Source organism: Epinephelus moara, chromosome 17 (assembly GCF_006386435.1).
Source record: "Epinephelus moara isolate mb chromosome 17, YSFRI_EMoa_1.0, whole genome shotgun sequence".
Classification (NCBI taxonomy): domain Eukaryota; kingdom Metazoa; phylum Chordata; class Actinopteri; order Perciformes; family Serranidae; genus Epinephelus; species Epinephelus moara.
This window is the reverse complement of record NC_065522.1, coordinates 5,349,626-5,368,080: the sequence shown is the minus strand read 5'-3', so window position 1 is coordinate 5,368,080 and position 18,455 is coordinate 5,349,626. Positions and strand designations below refer to the sequence as shown.

At 39.2% G+C, this 18,455-nt stretch overlaps 1 protein-coding gene across 2 annotated transcripts in view; it reads left to right on the top strand.

The window, feature by feature from the left end:
• eml3 (EMAP like 3) overlaps positions 1 to 18,455 on the top strand; it is a 76,295-nt gene that overhangs the window by 41,721 nt on the left and 16,119 nt on the right. For both annotated transcript variants that reach the window (XM_050067290.1, XM_050067291.1), the window contains 8 exons: positions 712 to 822; positions 1,090 to 1,118; positions 6,991 to 7,026; positions 9,293 to 9,413; positions 9,816 to 9,965; positions 14,173 to 14,242; positions 15,879 to 15,989; positions 16,400 to 16,495. In XM_050067290.1, the coding sequence (XP_049923247.1) occupies positions 712 to 822; positions 1,090 to 1,118; positions 6,991 to 7,026; positions 9,293 to 9,413; positions 9,816 to 9,965; positions 14,173 to 14,242; positions 15,879 to 15,989; positions 16,400 to 16,495 (724 nt within the window). The remainder of the gene's footprint in view (positions 1 to 711; positions 823 to 1,089; positions 1,119 to 6,990; positions 7,027 to 9,292; positions 9,414 to 9,815; positions 9,966 to 14,172; positions 14,243 to 15,878; positions 15,990 to 16,399; positions 16,496 to 18,455) is intronic.

Genomic DNA, 18,455 nt, shown 5'->3' with positions numbered 1-18,455 from the left:
TTCTGCACGTGCATTTAAAATAAACATGTTTAAACATTAATTCGAAAAACGAGGGTCTTTTTTAGTCGTTTTAGAAGAAGTTTGATAAACGGAGCTATAGTGTGTTTACGCCGGCACTCCACAAGTTTGAAATGTGTTTTTGGTCCTGCCCTTTCTGCTATGTACAAAACTTCATGCCACTGGCTCACATTTCTTTTAAGCCAACTGCTGTATTCCGTCTGGAGTGATCCCATCACATCATGGTCTCTAGTGTTTTATCTGAAATCAAGGACAATATTCTTTTGAATTCCACAAATTTCGATGGTAAATCTGCCATTGTTGTCATTTTAAACTACATGCTTGCAGTGCTGAACTGGGAAGCTTGACAAGTGTAGCAACAGTAACTATTGATGACAGGGCTTAGCAAAAGGTTAAAGTTTTGGTAAGTACGTTATTATTATTACAGAGAGTAACAAAGGCTTAAACTTAAACATAAGACCCAAGTTGTATTAAACCAGATTTATTCTTTTGAAAGGCTGGAAATTTAGTTGATAAAAGATACAAACATGCATGTTTCTGTGTGTACATTCTCTTTATAAATGCAAAATATCTATAAACTACCCTTTTGCATGCATTAATAATGGGCTCACTGCATCCATCTGCATGGTATTTAGTCACACAAAGTATTTACCACTTGTAACGGAAACTGAATTCATTCTTATGATGTTCCAGGGTTCGTAGGAACAGTGAAAAACTGGGGAACCCGGAGAGGCAGAGGAAACGTCTGGACAAGAAGGCAGCTTCCTCGGCCAACCTCCTCACCCGCTCCCCCAGCCTGGAGAAGTGAGCCACGCTGCCATCACTCACAGCTGTCACCACACAGTCACACAGCTCACTTTTTCCTATAGCTGCTGCAGCCTCACATATCTCATCAAAGAGACACTTGCTGGAACACTGATGGCCCCTATGAATAATAATAAAATTCCATTCCCATGACAACTTCACAGTAACACAATATATGATTCTGATGTGAGGGACCAACGGTTCAATGCTAATAATTCATAATGGTGTCTAATATCTGTCTGACACAGTTGTTTTCTATCTCCACAGCCGAGCGAAGGAGCTGGTCGCCAGTGCAGGTGATGTATCTTTGAACTGCTCTGCTTTGTCTGTAACCCTGAAACTGAGAGTGACATCACTATGTTCACTTCTTTATCCAAATGGCTATTGAATTTACCACATGAGCAAGGTATTTGACATAGACTCTTGAAGACCTCAACCTGTAAATGGAAAACAAGAATTTTGGCAACTTCCATAACTTGTGGTTTCCACAGGTTTGCTTCAGTCAGTATTTTTTTTTCATGGTATTCAACTTTACTCTGAATGCAGTGGTAAGACTCTCAATCAACTTCTTAACATGCTTTTTCTAACAAAATGAAAACAGTTTCGGTTATTTCAAGTCAGATAATCGAGTTCTTTCATTGCATAAATGCATAATGGAGCATAAGATGTGTACAGTGCAGTTTTGGCTGTGTCTAATGCTGCTTAAGGTGCCACACCAGACTGGGTGGTTTTCTGCCTAATTCGACAGGTCAGATAAAATGTTTTTGGGCAGCTTGTGATAATGTGGGCTACTTAAAGTACCAGTTGGGTGGTTTACTGGCATCAAAAGTCTCCTAGCCATATCTACCATATCTCCTTCGATAAGAATACACTGGCATTGATGTGTCCAGTTTGTTGCAAGAGAATTGACAGGGCACTGAGTTTGAGATGACTAATGACTGACAAAACCAAACATCTTTTCAGTTCATTACAACCCATTTTAGCCATGATGTGCCGTGTTTTATATGCATGCATGTCACTAATTAGGGTATGAAATTTATTAAAGGCCTTGAACCTTCCATGCAGAGCCTCTGGTTGTGCAGTCATTCATATGATAATGCCACTAATTATTCATATCCCCTGTTATCCCAGTCATGATGAGAGAAACCTGGATGAGCCACGTGTCCTGCTGTGTAGCAGTTAGTCAATAAAACAAAAAAATATGGTGCTAAACAACATAATGAAGGTCCACATGTTGTAGTGAAAGTGAAAGTCTGACAGTGGTCAACTGTACTACCGCTCTCATCTTCCATTATTGGAAGACTGTCACACCTGCATGCAGACAATCAGAAACTTAAGCCCCTTTTTGACCACAGGAACTGTCCCCAGGAACTAGGAACTTTAAGGAACTCATTCCATTTTCGACTGCAGGGACCAGGATCTAAATTAAGTTCCAGCGACATTATTTTACCCCCTGACAAGTCCCTGATCAAGGGGTAGTACTTTCTGAAAGTACAGGAACTTTAGGGGTGGGGTTTGCAAGGACGATTGTTGCTGATTTGTCAAACACACAGCACTGCTGCTTCAGCTCGTGTACTGCTCAGATTTTTTTAATTGTTAAATTGACGTAAATTGCAACTGCAACTTGACAGGTTCATGGACGCATACAACATTGCAGTAATTAAAATTTTTACTACATGTTTTTTAGATGAAACGGGCAGGCACACTGATCAGGGTTCACCCCTGTGACCACCAGCAGCCCTCACCCTGTCATGTTGCTTTTTCATCTGTCAGCATAGTAATTTAACTAATCTTTGTGGGTTTTTAGACTGCAGTGGAAATACAGATAACAGTGGAATGAAGAAACCTTTTAGTTCCTTGAAAAGTAGTTCCTGGAACCAAAAGTCATGAGAACTTTGGGTCAAAATAGATACTATCAGAGTCATGTAAACAAAGAGCTGAATGAAAAGGTGTCCTTATGTTCCACATAAGTGTCTTATCCTGAACAGGGTTAGGGTTACCATAACTACAATAATACTCTTGTTTCCAAAAAAAATCTCTGAATTACTGTGATATTGATTCATGCTGTTGATGCAAAAAAATGCACTTTGATTGACAGGTGGCCTTTTATCTGGAGTGCAATGCAAAAACAGCATAGCAAAGAATGTTTCCTTCCCGATAAATTCTGTCTGTAGTGTAACATAAGTATAATCCTTGCAGGAACAAATATAGACACACTGCATGGATTTTGTTATAAGCAGGGACTTCCAAGTTCTTCTAACTCCACTGTTGGCAAGACCAGAGTTGAACTGTACTTCTGTACTTGTGCCCATGCAGCTTCTCACTGGTTCACACATGTAGTCATTTGTGCAAAAATGAGTGCATTTCCCAACTAACCACACTTGTGGTTAGCGTAGCTTTTATGAGCGTTGGCCTTCAGTTTGGTTACAGTTAGCCCTGTTTTTAGGCCTCATTTCTACAGTACAAAGTTTTAGAAGACACTCTTTCTCACGTTTTCTGTGAAAGTCAAGAAGAAGAATTCTATGAGCTGGAGTCAGTGGAAAACTTTGGCACCAAACTAGGATGAGATTGACACAGCTGAAAAGGGTGCAGCAAGTTGACAAGCATATCATATTGCTTTGATTGAGGTTATTCAAGCTGTAATGACCTATATAAATGTAAATATAGCATTATAAGTGCAGGCAGTTACTTAATCTGTTGCTCCTTTTTTTTAACGTGAAACGGAGAAAACATGCAAGCTGTGCTGAACAAATAATCCTGACACCAAACTGTTTGATAGGTAACATCTGGAAGCATTTAGGATTTAGGAGTTGACAGCATCGGAAAAAAAGTCACAAATAAACCTTAGGTTCTTCATTGACTTTTCAAAAAACAAGTTTGTGCTGTAACATTGCAACAACAAATGTGAAGTTGTGTGTTGTGAATAAAATTGAACAGTTGAGGTACAACATGTTAATTAATGTGCTGATAGGTCAAAAAATTTTTTTAGTTCTTTCTTCCTAAGCGAAGCTATTTTTATTCAACGCAGATTCTGTGATGGCAGTTGCATGAGTGCTTTTTAAAGGAATACTTCACTCACAAAATGACCATTTGTATATCAATCACTTACTGTTTCTTACCTTGAATCCATAAAGAGAAAACTCCGCCTCCATGGTGAAAGGAGAACCCAAAAAAAGGCAAACATTCGTCATGAATTAAAGTAATCAGTAAATGTGTACTGAGTACTGAGCATACTATTGGATAAATCACATACTGCATGAGTTGTGTGAGAGTTTGTAAACCAAATTTGCTAAGTTTTGCTGTTGTTAAATGCAGACCCTGATTACTGAATTCATGAAGAATGCTCACCCTTTTTGAATTCTCCGTTCACCGGGAAGGCATGAGAGAAACACAAAGTTATCCTCATGAATTCAAGGTAACGTGGTGAGTGATTGCTATAGAAATGGTCATTTTGCAGATAAAGTATTCCTCTAATGGCAGTGTCAGAAATATGCAGAAATAAAAGTTCCTTTTATATTACAATTAAGTGTATAAGTCTAAAATAGTGTCTACCTAGGTTGCTAACATCAGCCATCATAGCCTTCTGATCATACCAGACCTCTTTTCTTTTTTTAAAAAAAAAGCCACACTTAAAATTTAGCTGTCATGGGTCATTTTTAGGCATCATTAAAACATTTCAAGCACAGTTCAAGTACATTTTGTTTTAATCGGTATGAAAAATTCAGTACATCTTTGCTACCAATGTAAGTGTGGAAGTGGTGTTGATTACAGTGATAACATAAGAGTAGTAGTTACTAATAAGTGATGACAGGGAAGTGTATGGAGCCCATGTATTTTAAACTTTTCCCTCAGGGAAACCTGCCGAGATAACGGTTGACATAAAACTGTTTTACTTGAGCTTGACATCCAGCTGAGAGTTACCAGGTCTTTTAGAGTCTACCTTTATGGCTTGACATACTCTTTGAACAGCAGATATATCACTCAACGGGACATTTCCCCCTCCTTTTTTAAACCTGCCACCACTTTTTTATGTGAGTTCTTGTGAAGCCAAACACTGCAGGGCCAGTTAGGGCCGTGGGCGCTGCCTGGAATCATATCCACTGTGGTTAGCCGAGCTGCCGCACCACTCCAACTTGCCTGACGGAATGATGGATGGCTAGCTCAGCAGAGGGAGCTGCCAAGAAAACATTTTTCAAGTCTTCCCCTGCTCTCTTTCTGTCTGGATGTCTTCATGGCTCTTGTTTGATTGAGTAATAGTTATGCTTGGCATGAGGTTAGGTTTTTAGATTCCTGACGGTTCCTGAAGAGTGGCAGGAAATTTAGGGAGACAAATGTCTCTGGAGATTTAACTGTTTTTAAATACCGACTGAAATGTGTCTGTACCACTGAAAATCAATAACTCTCACTTAAAGCTGACTACCTGGGCAGATTTGTAACCTTCCAATTTATTCCTTGATCATCCGTTTGATTTAGGCTGTATTTTATCACAGCAAAATATGGCTGCTTGTCCTTTAAGTTCTACTAAAATTCTTCTTTTTATTATTATTATTATTATTATTATTACAAAGTTCTTTAAAGCGAAAATAGACAAGTTTTGCTTTCACTTGTCAGTATGAAGTAAATGTTGATTGCACACAGTAAAGGCTATAGAATAATGACACCATCAGCATTTAGATTGGTTTCCTATAAGCCCTGCTTTTACTGTGCAATTCCAGATATGATCTTTCTGGAAAGTGAAGGCTCGATTTACAGCACAAAGAAAGTGCATCAACCATTGCACAATTTCAGTTGATTGCTATCGATCTGATGACCAAAAGTGCTGTGGGGCAACCGTGGAAGTTTCACATCCTGGGTATAAGATAACCCAGATCTTCTGCATTGTTGGGCCCAAAAAGCAAGCACACTAGAGACTTTGCCACTTTGAGACTTTGAGCAGCTAATCTCCAGTGTAGCTCTCTGCTAAGTTGATTCATTTCATTCATTCAGGAAGTCTTGACCAAGCTATCTGCTGGCAACCCTACTTGAATGGCGATAAAATGATTTAACCATGCGCTCTTGTAGACTTTCAAAAAGTTATCGGACTGAATGTATCTAGTCCCGATAATTAAAACGAGTCATTTTGCGGGGGGTAAAGTATACTGATTTACAGATGGCTCTTTCACAGTGTAAGTCAATGAGAAAAGGTCTGCTTGGGCCCAGTGGCATCATGTGATGGACCCGGTAGTTGTAATTCCACGCTTAGGCCTCTGTGCCAAATTATCTTCAAAGCCCAAGACTTCTTCTTCCATGTACCGGTCGTATCGGCTAATCTCTAAACAGATATCAGCATATAAATGCAGATTTTTATCAACAAAAGCTATTATAAAGCAAAATTGTTGTCAGACAATAGCTGATGGATTCCAAGATTGCGTTTCGGCCGATGCAGTTGGCCTCTTTCCTCTCTGCAAGGACTGTTTACCTACCTACCAACGTAACTGATCAATACTACTCAGACTACAAACAAACTATAAACGGAAACCAGAACACTTGCAGTACTAAAATTTTATGCAAGGTGGACTTATTACTTATTACTTGTTTTATCTTTGTTGGTTTCATTAATCAGAAAACTCAATAATCTTCAGAAATGAATCAAGTGCAGTCAGACAGTGTGGATCACCAGAGTTGTTATCATTCTTTTACTAAACTTGCAGGTCAAACAGAAACAAGTTTTTCTTCTTCTCCCCGGTTCAGCTCTGATTTATTTCTTCCTGTTTCCTCACTGACTTTTACTGTTGCTTGAATGAGGTTCCTGTTTGGTAAGTCTCTTCTCAAGGTGTCTCTCTGGCCTCTTACCAGTTACCACCATTTTATAGTCAGACAGACAGAAAGTTAAAGACTTTGAGTCTGAGAGCAGTTCAAGCTGCTCAGCCTTGCTCTTGCCTTCACCCCCCAGTCCCATAAAGTAACACAACAGTTGCCAGGGGAACAGAGCCAGGTTAGAAGTCCCATAAAGAAATGGAAAAGGAAAATGTAACCCAGCTTGAAATTCAAAGCTCATAGATCAAACCCGTAAAAATGGGAATAGATCCTTGGGGATGGTTAAGTCAAACTCAGGTCAGCTGTGACTTAAAGCTTAGAGGACCTTGGTGTTTATTTGTTTGGCTGACCTCTGTTTTCACACTCACACAGGATCGCCCGGGTCCAGAAGAGGAACCTATAGCCAAGGTACCACTGCTATTATGTCATTATGTCACTATAGCTCTTTCTATGCAGGAAAGGTCAACATAACACGCTGTACTTTTCCAGCAATGTCCCATTCACTGTTCCACAAGCCACGCACACAGACAGCTTCCTGCTGGCAGCTGACCAGTACAACCAGACTGAGAGGACTGAATATTGGACTTAGATTCATGAAGTGGACACAAAAGAATGGCATGATAATGTTGCTCTGTGTTATTTGCCATCTTATTGAATGAAAAAACTTAATAAGGTAAGATACTTACTTTGTTAGGTATGCCCAGTTTAAATAAAGCTCTCAGTATCACTCAAACTCTCTTAAGCTGTTGCTTGGAGTACAAATTGTACTTCCTCATATTTGTATGCCCCTCACCATGGACACAAAGAGTATAGAGAGAGAGAAACGCCTGTCTCTTTCTCTGTCAAACTCAGACCAAACTGTAAACGTAGGCAGTGCTGATCAAATATAAACAAAGTTTCTGTTATTGCACTGCGTCTAACTTGCCTAAAATATCTTCACAAACATATTTTAGTGCACTGTTCAGCTGTAACACGAGAGTTTGTGAACAGGGAGCGGACAACATACTGTTTCCTGTATTGCAGAAATGGAGGCTGAAAATACAGAAATCAAACTGTAAAACTAAGCAGTGCTGATCAAATAGAAACCAAGATTCTGTTCCTGTGTTGCCTGTTTCTTGTCTGAAATGTTTTCAGAGACATATTTTAGTGCACTGTTTAGCTGTAAAACAAGAGTTTGTGAACAGGAAGTTGCCACATAAGTGGCCTTACTGTATTGTCAAAATGGAGGCTAAACGATCAATCAGTGAAACTAGGCAGGGCTGATTAAATATAAACCAAGATTCTGTTACGGCATTGCCTATTTCTAGCCTAAAATGTTTTCAGAATATTTTTTTACCTCACCATTTAATTCAATTTAATTCAATTCAAACAACTTTATTTGTCCCAAAATAGGGCAGTTCAGTTTACAGTCTCCAGCCGAATATCAGTCACAATCAATATCCTCTCAATCACTCAGTTCACTCTGTCAGTGCAACAAATTTGCGTGAACCTAGAGATAGCAGCAAACACCCAAGGCCCATACATTTCCTATGGTGCAATGAAACACACAAAAGAAATAAGACCTTGGTGAATAAATACATACATGGGCCGCAGTATGTGCAGTACGTGTCCTAATGAGAGCGCTTTTGTACACCTCTATTTTTTATAAGGAAATCTTAAACCTGCAATAACTGATTTTTTTTAGCTACTTGAGGGCAGCAGAAACAAGTTGTGAACACAACATTGACATACCATTATTCACATGTAAGCTGATATGGCAAAATTATTAGGAAACAGTTGCTAATTTCCACATTTAGCAGACACAGAGCAACATTAGCATTCAGTTGGAGTTGTGTTTCTGTCTACCTGATGTATGTAAGTCCAACATTCAGTCTTCTTTTAGCTCTGTTTTTGGTCTCCACCATCTTCCGAGAAAAAATACCTCTCTTTAGCTGCTGCATGTTCCACTGTGTCCATCAGCCAGTTTATGTGTCTGTCTGCTGTTAGCTGCAGAGCAGATGGTGTGTAGTAACTTTACCGGAGCTTTATCTCTGAAAACACCTGCCGGCCACTGCCAAAAACAATTTTATAAGAGCCCTGAGAGTAAATATGAGCAATACAGTTGTGGGCAGGACAGTTTAACAATGAGCTGAAACTCACTGTAAAGCTTCATAAAGCCACAGGGTGCTGCAGGTTCAGCTGATAATTCTCTGTAGGTTCAGTACTACAAGTGACCCCTTTCACATTGTTTTCTCATACATTTTTATTGTAAAAATGATTTTTGTATTTGGAGAAAATCTTACCTGATCTCTGTGCACCTGGCCTGTGCACACAAGCTCTGAAATTCAGTCAGTGCTGTCTTTTATATGTAGAAACTGAGTTAAGTGCTATTTCTTATTTGGCAGATCTTGAGAAAAATCTTCACAGAATGTTTTGTGAACATAGTAGATACACTAAAACCGCAAAAAAAAAAAAAAATAAATAAATAAAAATGCCAGTATTAAAATCATAAATGGTGTGTCTGCAGTTTTGGTAAACAATAATTCTTTGGTAATTCACGATATATGATAAATTACGTAAGAGAAATAAGGAATAGGAAAATATAAAGGAAAATAAACAATCAAACACTTGTCTTTGTCTGCCTGTCTGTGTATTACTGCTACATAACTGGTCCTCTGCTGTGTTTGTCTTCCAGGACAGTCAATCAAAATGTTCATCCGAGGCCGGCCGATAACCATGTACATCCCCTCTAACATCCAGAACTATGAAGACCTGAAGATGGAGCCGCCCTCTGAGAGACTGGAGTTGGACTGGGTGTATCCTTCTAGAATGCCACAGCAGTGTTCAGCCTCTTGTTCATCTTTATGAGGGTTATGTTACATTCAGACTGCTGATTTGACTGTGTGGTCATTTCCTGAATTCAAGCCACACTCTCTGTATTGGAAAGTATCTCTTTAATTGTCTAGTGTCTGTGAGAGCAGCATCAACCACACATGAACTATGATCTGTAAAGCTGTGGGTGCCATATGTTTAGAGGGACAGCTCACAAAACTAAAATAGTCTTCTTGTTAATTAAACTCAGTAAAAAGTAAATAAATTATAAACTCACATTTTCACATAGATAATAATAAAAATTTCACGTTGGGGAAAAAAGGTACCTTAATGAATGAAATGGACCAATAGTCAACATGAATGTCTCCTTGACCCTGTCATGCCAGCTATGGTTACCGGGGACGGGACTGCCGGGCCAACCTGTACTTTCTTCCCACGGGCGAGGCGGTGTACTTCATCGCCTGTGTAGTTGTGCTTTACCACATCAACAACCGCACACAACGTCACTATCGCAAACACACCGATTGTGTCCGCTGGTTAGTGAAAGGCATTTTATATCATCTGCATCTATACTTAGAGCAATAGATCAACATTTTGGGAAACACACTTATACCCTTGTTTTCTGTGAAGGAGATGAGAAATGCTGGACTGCATGCACTTGGTCTTGGATGGTCTAAAGACACGACACAGCTAGGCTCCGAAACAGGACTCAGATGTGGCTTTTTTTGGGATGTTTTATGCCTCCGCGCCCACAATAGCCATGGCTGAAGGCATTTTGGGCATGTACTATTCTTGTGAACGTGATATCTCAAGAAGAGCTTGAGAAAATTCCTTTAACTTTGGCTCAAATGTCCACTTGGACTCAACAATGAACTGATTAGAGTTTAGTGGTCATGGATCAAAGGCCAAGGTCACTGTGACTGTGGTTTGTCAACTGATTAGATTTTGGCAGTCAAAGCTCAATGGTCACTGTGACCTTGCATCCTTCTCATTTTTGTGAATGCAATATTTCAAGAAAGGCCTTTAGGGAATTTCCTTGAATTTGGTACAAAATGTCCACTGGTTGACGTGTTACCTTGGTTGTAACGAGTGGTTATTTGAGTCACTGTAGTCTTGAACCAGTCTGGCCATTCTCCTTTGACCTCTGGCATCAACAAGGCGTTTTCACCCAGAGAACTGCCGCTCACTGGATATTTTCTCTTTTTGGGACCATCCTCTGTAAACCCTAGAGATGGTTGTGCGTGAAAATCCCAGTAGATCAGCAGTTTCTGAAATACTCAGACCAGCCCATCTGGCACCAACAACCATGCCATGTTCAAAGTCACTTAAATCACCTTCTTCCCAATTCTGATGCTTGGTTTGAAATTCAGCAGGTCGTCTTGATCATGTCTACATGCGTAAACGCATTGAGTTGCTGCCTCATGATTTGCTGATTAACTATTTGCATTAACAAGCAGTTGAACAGGTGTACCTAATAAAGTGGCTGGTGAGTGTACTGTATATACAGGCAAGGATTCTAATTTGAGTACATGTACTGCATAGTACCACTGAAATGAACATTGATAACAGTTCTGAGTAGCCTAATCCATGGTAATCTGAAAATAACATTATATGGCCTGACTGTTTTACAGTTGTATGTCATAAGCCTGTAAAGGAAGAACGTGGAAATCAAAGCAAAAAATAGTCTTCAGTTCAAAGGGTTTAACAAATACTTAACCTTAAAAATGATCATTTGTACATCATTTACTCAACCTGAATTACCTTGAATTTGTGAAGACTTTGTTCGTCTTACTGTATATGTCTCCACAGTCAACGGAGAATCCAAAAAAGGGGAACGTTCTTTAGAATGTCTTCGGGGACCACATTTAGCAAAACTATATGAAAACATTGGTATAGAAACTCTCACACAACTCATGCAGTATGATCCAAGTCTCATTTATCCAGTTATATGCTCAGGACTTCCTGTTGTTTTTTAATGTTTTTCGCCAAAACATTACGATTTAAAATACGAAAGTACAAATAGTCTCATGCACAGCCAAGTAGCGTGCCTGGGCATGCATATGTGCGTTTTAGCTCTGCTCAAGTGGAGCTCATACATGACCATGTGCTCAGGAGTGGAAGTGTTTTATATTGTAAGGTTTTAGCAAAAAAATGCACAGATTTGTGAAGTACTGAGCATACAACTGGATAAATGAGACTTGGTTTTTATATAGTTTTGCTGCTAAATCCAGTCCCGGATTACTTGAATTCATGAAGAAAGTTTGCCTTTTTGGATTCTTCTTTCACTGTGGAAGCATGCGAGAAAAATACAGTAACTAAATATAAATCATTACAGCACACTGGATCTTGTCACATTTTAACGTCTATTCAGCCCTGTTAAGAGGTAACAACATATTGGCCATCATCGAGCCAAGGGCACATAAAGAGTTATTTTCTGCTTAAGACTGAACTCAACCCAGAGTTCATAAGGCTGCTGGAGGCGAGTACTGTATGTACTAGAGATTTAGGAGGCGATCAGCACACTGACATGTCACCACGTGTCTCTAAACCACTTTAAGCATAAAAAGTGTACAAAATAACACTCAGCTCAAAGAATAGATGTGATCTGATGTCTCTTTTTAAGCTAAGATAAAAGGAAACAGGTTCATATCAGGTCTCAGAGGCAGGGAACTTTCCTGCTGCTTGATGTGTGGCAATACCATTATGTGAATACCATTAACACAGACTTCATTAGAGTATAGCGAAATTCAGTGCCTTATATCAAATCACAATGAATCCCAAATCCAAACTGCTAGGCTCAAAATGAAGTCATGAGCAACCTGACCACATAGTGAGACTTATTTTGGGGAGTTAGCTGACAATCTCAGACTGATCCGAGGCCAAAAACACTCTATTATATAGGGTTATTTAGTTTTATATTCATGTAGTGTGTGTTTTGGATAAATGAATGAAAAGGGCTTGAGATGCCAAAGTTCACTAGTGCACATAAAATATTTTTTTTCACCAACTTTTTGGGGCCCAGAAGCATAGGAAACATGGGGAAACTGGATCCAGTCTCTGGCTTGGACACCTCACCAGTTCTATGGGTTTGGCATGAATATATAGAATTGGAATAGATACAAGTGCTTCTTTGGTATATGGAAAAATAAAAGGAATGGGGGGGGTTCTGTAAAATAACAGTTATATGACTTTGATATATGGCCAAATATGTATATTTCTAAAATAACAGGGGACTTACTTTGGTTTCCAAGTGGCACTTAAAGGCTTTGGGGCAAGCTACATTTTAACTGTTCCCACACTGTAGTCCGTTATTATTAAGGCAGTGACACATTTTTATGTCTTTGGTCATGTTCTCTAGTGCATTGGATTTAAATTGAAACAAGGACTATAAGGTTAAAGTGCTGACTTTGGACTTTAAGGGCATTTTAGGTAGCCTGATAATCAGCATGATTTAGCTTCATGTCATTATTCAGTCTCACATAATATTTATGTTAATTGTATCCATCCCACCAATACCATTTTTACAACACTATAGCAACTACTAGGAGCAGGTTCTTCAAGACTATTTAAGAAATATGTAGAAAGTATGTTCCAACTGAAACTTCTCCCGTGTGCCAAGCGTGTAGGAGAACTGTGGTGTTAGACACGAAAATGCAAAATGCTGTTGGCCCTATCTATATCCTGTGTTTGTTTTTTCTGTTTGTGCTACTGTAGAAACAATATGGCGGACTCTCATGGTGGAGGACCTGCTCCTTATGTAGATATAAACAGCTGGTACTAAGATGATGAATGGATATAATTAGGTAGCTAGTTTGCTATATAGGGCCGTATAGGGCCTCTGATTGGTTGATGTTTCTCCAAGTGGCAGAATTAGCCATCAGTCAACACAACTCCAAACCCATTTAAGCAAATCAAAGATGCAGACAGACACAGTTAGAGACTAACAGGTGAACATATTGAAACATTTAGTAGCTAAAGAAACAGATATTTGTCTCAGGAGCTGGTGGAGACCAAAATCAGATCTAAAAGTGAGAGAATATTAAACTTACATTCACCAGGTGGACACAAACACCACCTAGAATGCTAATGTTGCTCTGTGTTTGCTGAACAGTCAGCTATTTTCAAACACATTTATCATTATAAGGTGAAAATATGTCAGATGTTACTGCTTGTTCCACTGCCCACCAGAAGCCAAAGACAACCCATTAATGCAGCTGTATGAGTATAATTAAAGTCCCCTCCAGTCACAATGTGTTTCTCTTCTGTTTATGTCCCCTAAAATATCTCATTCCCAGCCCATCAAATATAAAAACCATCAACTCAAAGCAGCAGTATTTGAGGACCTGGGAATGAGCCTTAACAATCATCTATCTTTCTTCAGACATACACTCTGAACCTTTAATTAGTTGAATTACTTTTGCTCCCCTACAGTTGGGGGACTATTTCTAGAAATGGATACAATTCCTACACTGTGCAACTAAATTGGATGTAAACATCCTCAAATAAAGCAGAGAGTCAGAACTTAAACCTCCGAGTTGTTGTTTTGTTTCAAATCCAACGTGCTGGAGTGAAGAGACAACACAACCAAAAGGTGTCTCTTTATTTGACCATAAAGTACACTTGTCATTTTGCAATGGTGAATACAGTTACATACGTGGATATGTTGCAATTGGGAATATATATGAATAGCTTTGTACAACCCCTCTTTGTTATTAAGTAAAATTCTGTTTGTTCTCTCTACAGTCTTACCCTCCATCCTGACAAGGTGCGAGTGGCATCTGGCCAGACAGCAGGGGTGGATAAAGACGGGAAGGTGACTACTGCTGTGATATCATTCTGATGCACTTTAATCCACTACATATGCTATAGTTACTTCTTTAAATGTAATATACATTCTTTGTGCACACTTGTGTGTACAGGATTAGTTGGCATCTAGCGGTGAGGATTGCAGATTTCAACCAGCTGAAACTTCTCCTGGTTAGAATTCTTTCAGTGTTCATTGTTCAGGAGGTTTTTACGGGGAGCCGAATTATCTGCAGAGGTCTCCTCCTTTCCAAAACAAACAGACCAGGTGATTTAAACTTGTAAAAACACAGAATAAAGCAGCTTTTAAAAAAATAAATAAATAAATAATTACAAATCAGTGTTTTTGTGATGCTTGTGAGGCTGCTTTCCCAGCACCTGCTAATGTACGCTTACTTTTTTTCATTGGTAACTTAATGTGTACTTACTTAATTTTGGGTCCAGATGTTCAGGAGGTTTTTACCATAAGCCGAATTATTCACAAAGGTCTCCTCCTCTCCAAAACAAACAGACACTGATTAAACATCATAAATCAGCCCTTTTCTTACACTGCTAGTCGCAGAGGAGCAGCTAACAATGGTGGCCAATGCCAAAATATGAAAATGCAGATGGCTCTATCTAGGGACAGTCAGTATGTTTACATGCACAGTTAAGTCGAGCTACGGTTTTAGCTCGACTAGGCCATTTAATTGGACTACTGTCCCTGTCCCAGTATACAAGCACAGGAGGGAAATCAGTTTATTGACTTAAGTATGTCCGACTCTGCTCTTTCAGCTTATTAGTAATGGACCTTTTTCCAGTTGACCTATTACATCACAGAACAAACAATCTTCATTCTGTGTTTTCCTCCCATCCATGTATTAAAAAATAATTAACTGTTTTTTTGCTGACACAGCATGAATTGTGTCTTCTTGTCCGTCCAAAAATGCACAGCTCTTGATGTAGATTTCGCTATGCAACTACCAGCTTCTTCTTCTGTTACGCATTTATCACTATTCGACTTCCGGATCAAAGCCTGGGGTGAAAACTGTGGAGAATGCGCAGAGCACCTTGGCCAGTTTGGGTCCGATTGACTGTATATATGCAGGAGTAATTCAACTCCCAATCACATTATCTGGATATGTTAGTCTGTCTTTGAGAAATTCAATTTAACATGTTTACATATGTTTTAAAAGTCCGGTTTTAGTTGGACTAACGAAATAAATCCTTTTTCTCTAATGTCATGTAAACGTACTAAGTGCTGGGTTGTCCGTTCTGGGCCACTGTAGAAACATGGCAGTGAAACATGGTGAGCTCCATAAATGACGACCCACTCCCTGTGTAGATATTGGCGTAACGAAAACATAAAGATTATCATTTTTAGGTGATTATACACTAAAGAAAACATACTTTTTATATTTCGTTTCTGCCAATATATCCCCCTAAATCCTACACACTGGACCTTAAATACACAGTTCCAAAGTGTTTTGCTTTATTATTTTTCGACTGCATGTTAACATGCAGTAAAATTAAAAAAGTTGCCAAATATTGTTTTAAAATAACTAGTAATGGTAGCTTCAACAATCTGTTGAATATGAGTGTAAGTAAAGTTGTGTGTGTGTGTGTGTGTGTGTGTGTGTGTGTGTGTGTGTGTGTTTATGTATCAGCCCCTGCAGCCTTGTGTTCATATCTGGGACTCCACCACCCTGGTCACCCTGCAGCAGATCGGCCTGGGAACCTTCCAGAGGGGAGTGGGATCTGTTGCATTCTCCTTTGCTGTGAGTTGATTGCGATTTTAACGTACTGTAGATTCTCAAATAGATCTTTACGAATGATTTACCTCAACTGCAGTGAGAACCAGGCCTTAGATATTTCCCCTGCCATCTGTATTGATAAATTCAGTTTGATACTCATTTTCTCAACACTAAACTTATTTTTACAATTCCAGAGTCATGTCATATTCAGAGGAATATTGTTTTTAACATAGACAAAAAAAAAAGGCAAAATAGAAGCAACTGGAAACATTCAGCAGTGACAACACTGTTTGCATAAAGTAGAGAGAGCGTTCTCAGTAGTGTGGTGAGTATGACATGACTTTGTTGTAGTGATGGATTAAGTGAATTAGTGCTGTGGAAATTTACATTATACTGAGTTTACAATGTTTACTTCTTGTGGATGTTGTTTCCAGGATTCTGGAGCATTCCTGTGTGTGATCGACGACTCTAATGAACACATGCTGTCAGTGTGGGACTGCAACAAGGGGACAAAGCATGCAGAGATCAAGGTAAACAACAGCCAGGTGTAAATGAACCGTACAGCCTTAATGATAATGAAATTTCAACCTTTTACAGTGATAAGGCTTCTTTATTAGAACTGTGAACAACAGTTATACATACTGTATACTTAAACTTATATTTTGTATTATACAATTAATCTTATGTGACTACACTGAACACATAATAATAAAATGATACTATATGAAATGTATTTCAAAAGAACAATAATAAAATAGTTGCTATAATTTGGGCATGAACACCTCTAAAGATGGTAAAAAAGTAAAATACAATTTTGGTTTTAGATCAGAGATATACTTGCTTTTTAACTACATGTTTGTATGGACAACTGATTGCGTCATTAACAGAATTCACATATGAATTGTTCACTATGTACCACGTGTGTTACTTAAAGATTCTCACCTGGCGCGTGCACCAAAAAGTTCCTACCTTTTGGGTTTACTGCGATATATGGCCCACTGAATATGCACAGTAGTGTTTCTCTCATTTGGCTGACTTTACATTGTGATGATGTCACAGATTTTTACATCATGTTTCTTGGCTCACGGAACATTTTACAAATATCAAACCTCCACGGATCAAAAATTCACAACAGAGAGAGTCGTAATTGGCTTTGTTTGCAGTTCAAGGTGTCCTGTCAACAGTTTACAGATGTTTCTTTGGTAACAGTGGTCTATGGAGAAAATGCCTTTCGGGCTGCAGGGGATTTTTTCACCGCAATACTGTGAGTGGCCACTGGGAAAAATTGCACTCCAAATGGATGCAGGATATGCGGGGCAGCTGTCGTGCACACACAAACGCGTAGTTAAAAGCAAGTATATCTCCAGCTTTAGGGCGGGACACATGCTGTGCCTTTAACTGCCTGGAAAACATGGGGACTGCGCTGGGTGCACCTATTGTGCCGACTCTGTGCCAACTATCAAATGCACAGAGACAGGTTGCGCCTGAAGTTGCAAAGCAACCATAACTAGCCCTGTATCATATCCTACTAACCAGAAATCTTGAGATCAGAGTCTCACATGTTATTCCTTTGGTCTAAGACAGTCCAGAAACACTGGTTAACACAAACAACTCTCCACTTAGAGTTCTAAAACTGGAGTTTGTGATGTTATAGGCCAGGCCTATTCAATTGGCAGCCCGTGGACCACATCCAGCCCAGAAGCAACCTCAGAGTGGCCCGGCTAGGGATAAGTACAGAGACCTGGGGCCGTATTCGCAAAGCTCCCTAGTGCTAAGAGTTGCCCCTAGTGACGACATTCTAGGAAAATTCTTAGAATTGTGACGTTTTCTTAGAAATTCCCCTTAAAGTTAAGACTAGGTCCTTGTAAAGATAAAAGTTATTCACAAAGCATCTTAGACCTTAAGAGAGCTCAAAACTGTTAGGAGCAGGGAGGAGGACTTTTAAGAGGCTTAAAAGTTTCCTAAGCAGAGGAGAAAATGGTGGAAACACAAAGAGGTCGGAGAAATGGTCTCCAAACACTGAATGACAGTGAGTAAATGAAATGCTACAGATGAGATTGTGCAGGGATAATGTTTGTGGTCGATCTCATTTGGGATATGCACACATTTCCCACCTAACAAAATAAATAACGCTTTAACGCCAGAAATAAGATTATCACAATGCTAAGATATTTGAAAAACTGGAAAAATGCAGCAGTGCGCAGTGATGGACAATCTTCCATCAGCAGAGTGATCACACTAACAATGACAACACTTTCATAGTCAGCAGTTCATTTAATTTCCACTGCGTTTCCACACCTTGCAGGCCCACAAAAGCAACCTAGCAACAGGATAAACCACATCCCCTCAGTAATATAAAAGTTTCTGTCCCTTCCTTGCTCAGAGTTGCTCTTAGAACTTTCCTAAATCACTCCTAAACTAACTCCTTACTAAAAGTTTTTAGTCTAAGTTAGGAGCTCCCTTAGAGTACTCTCAGAATGTTTGTGAATA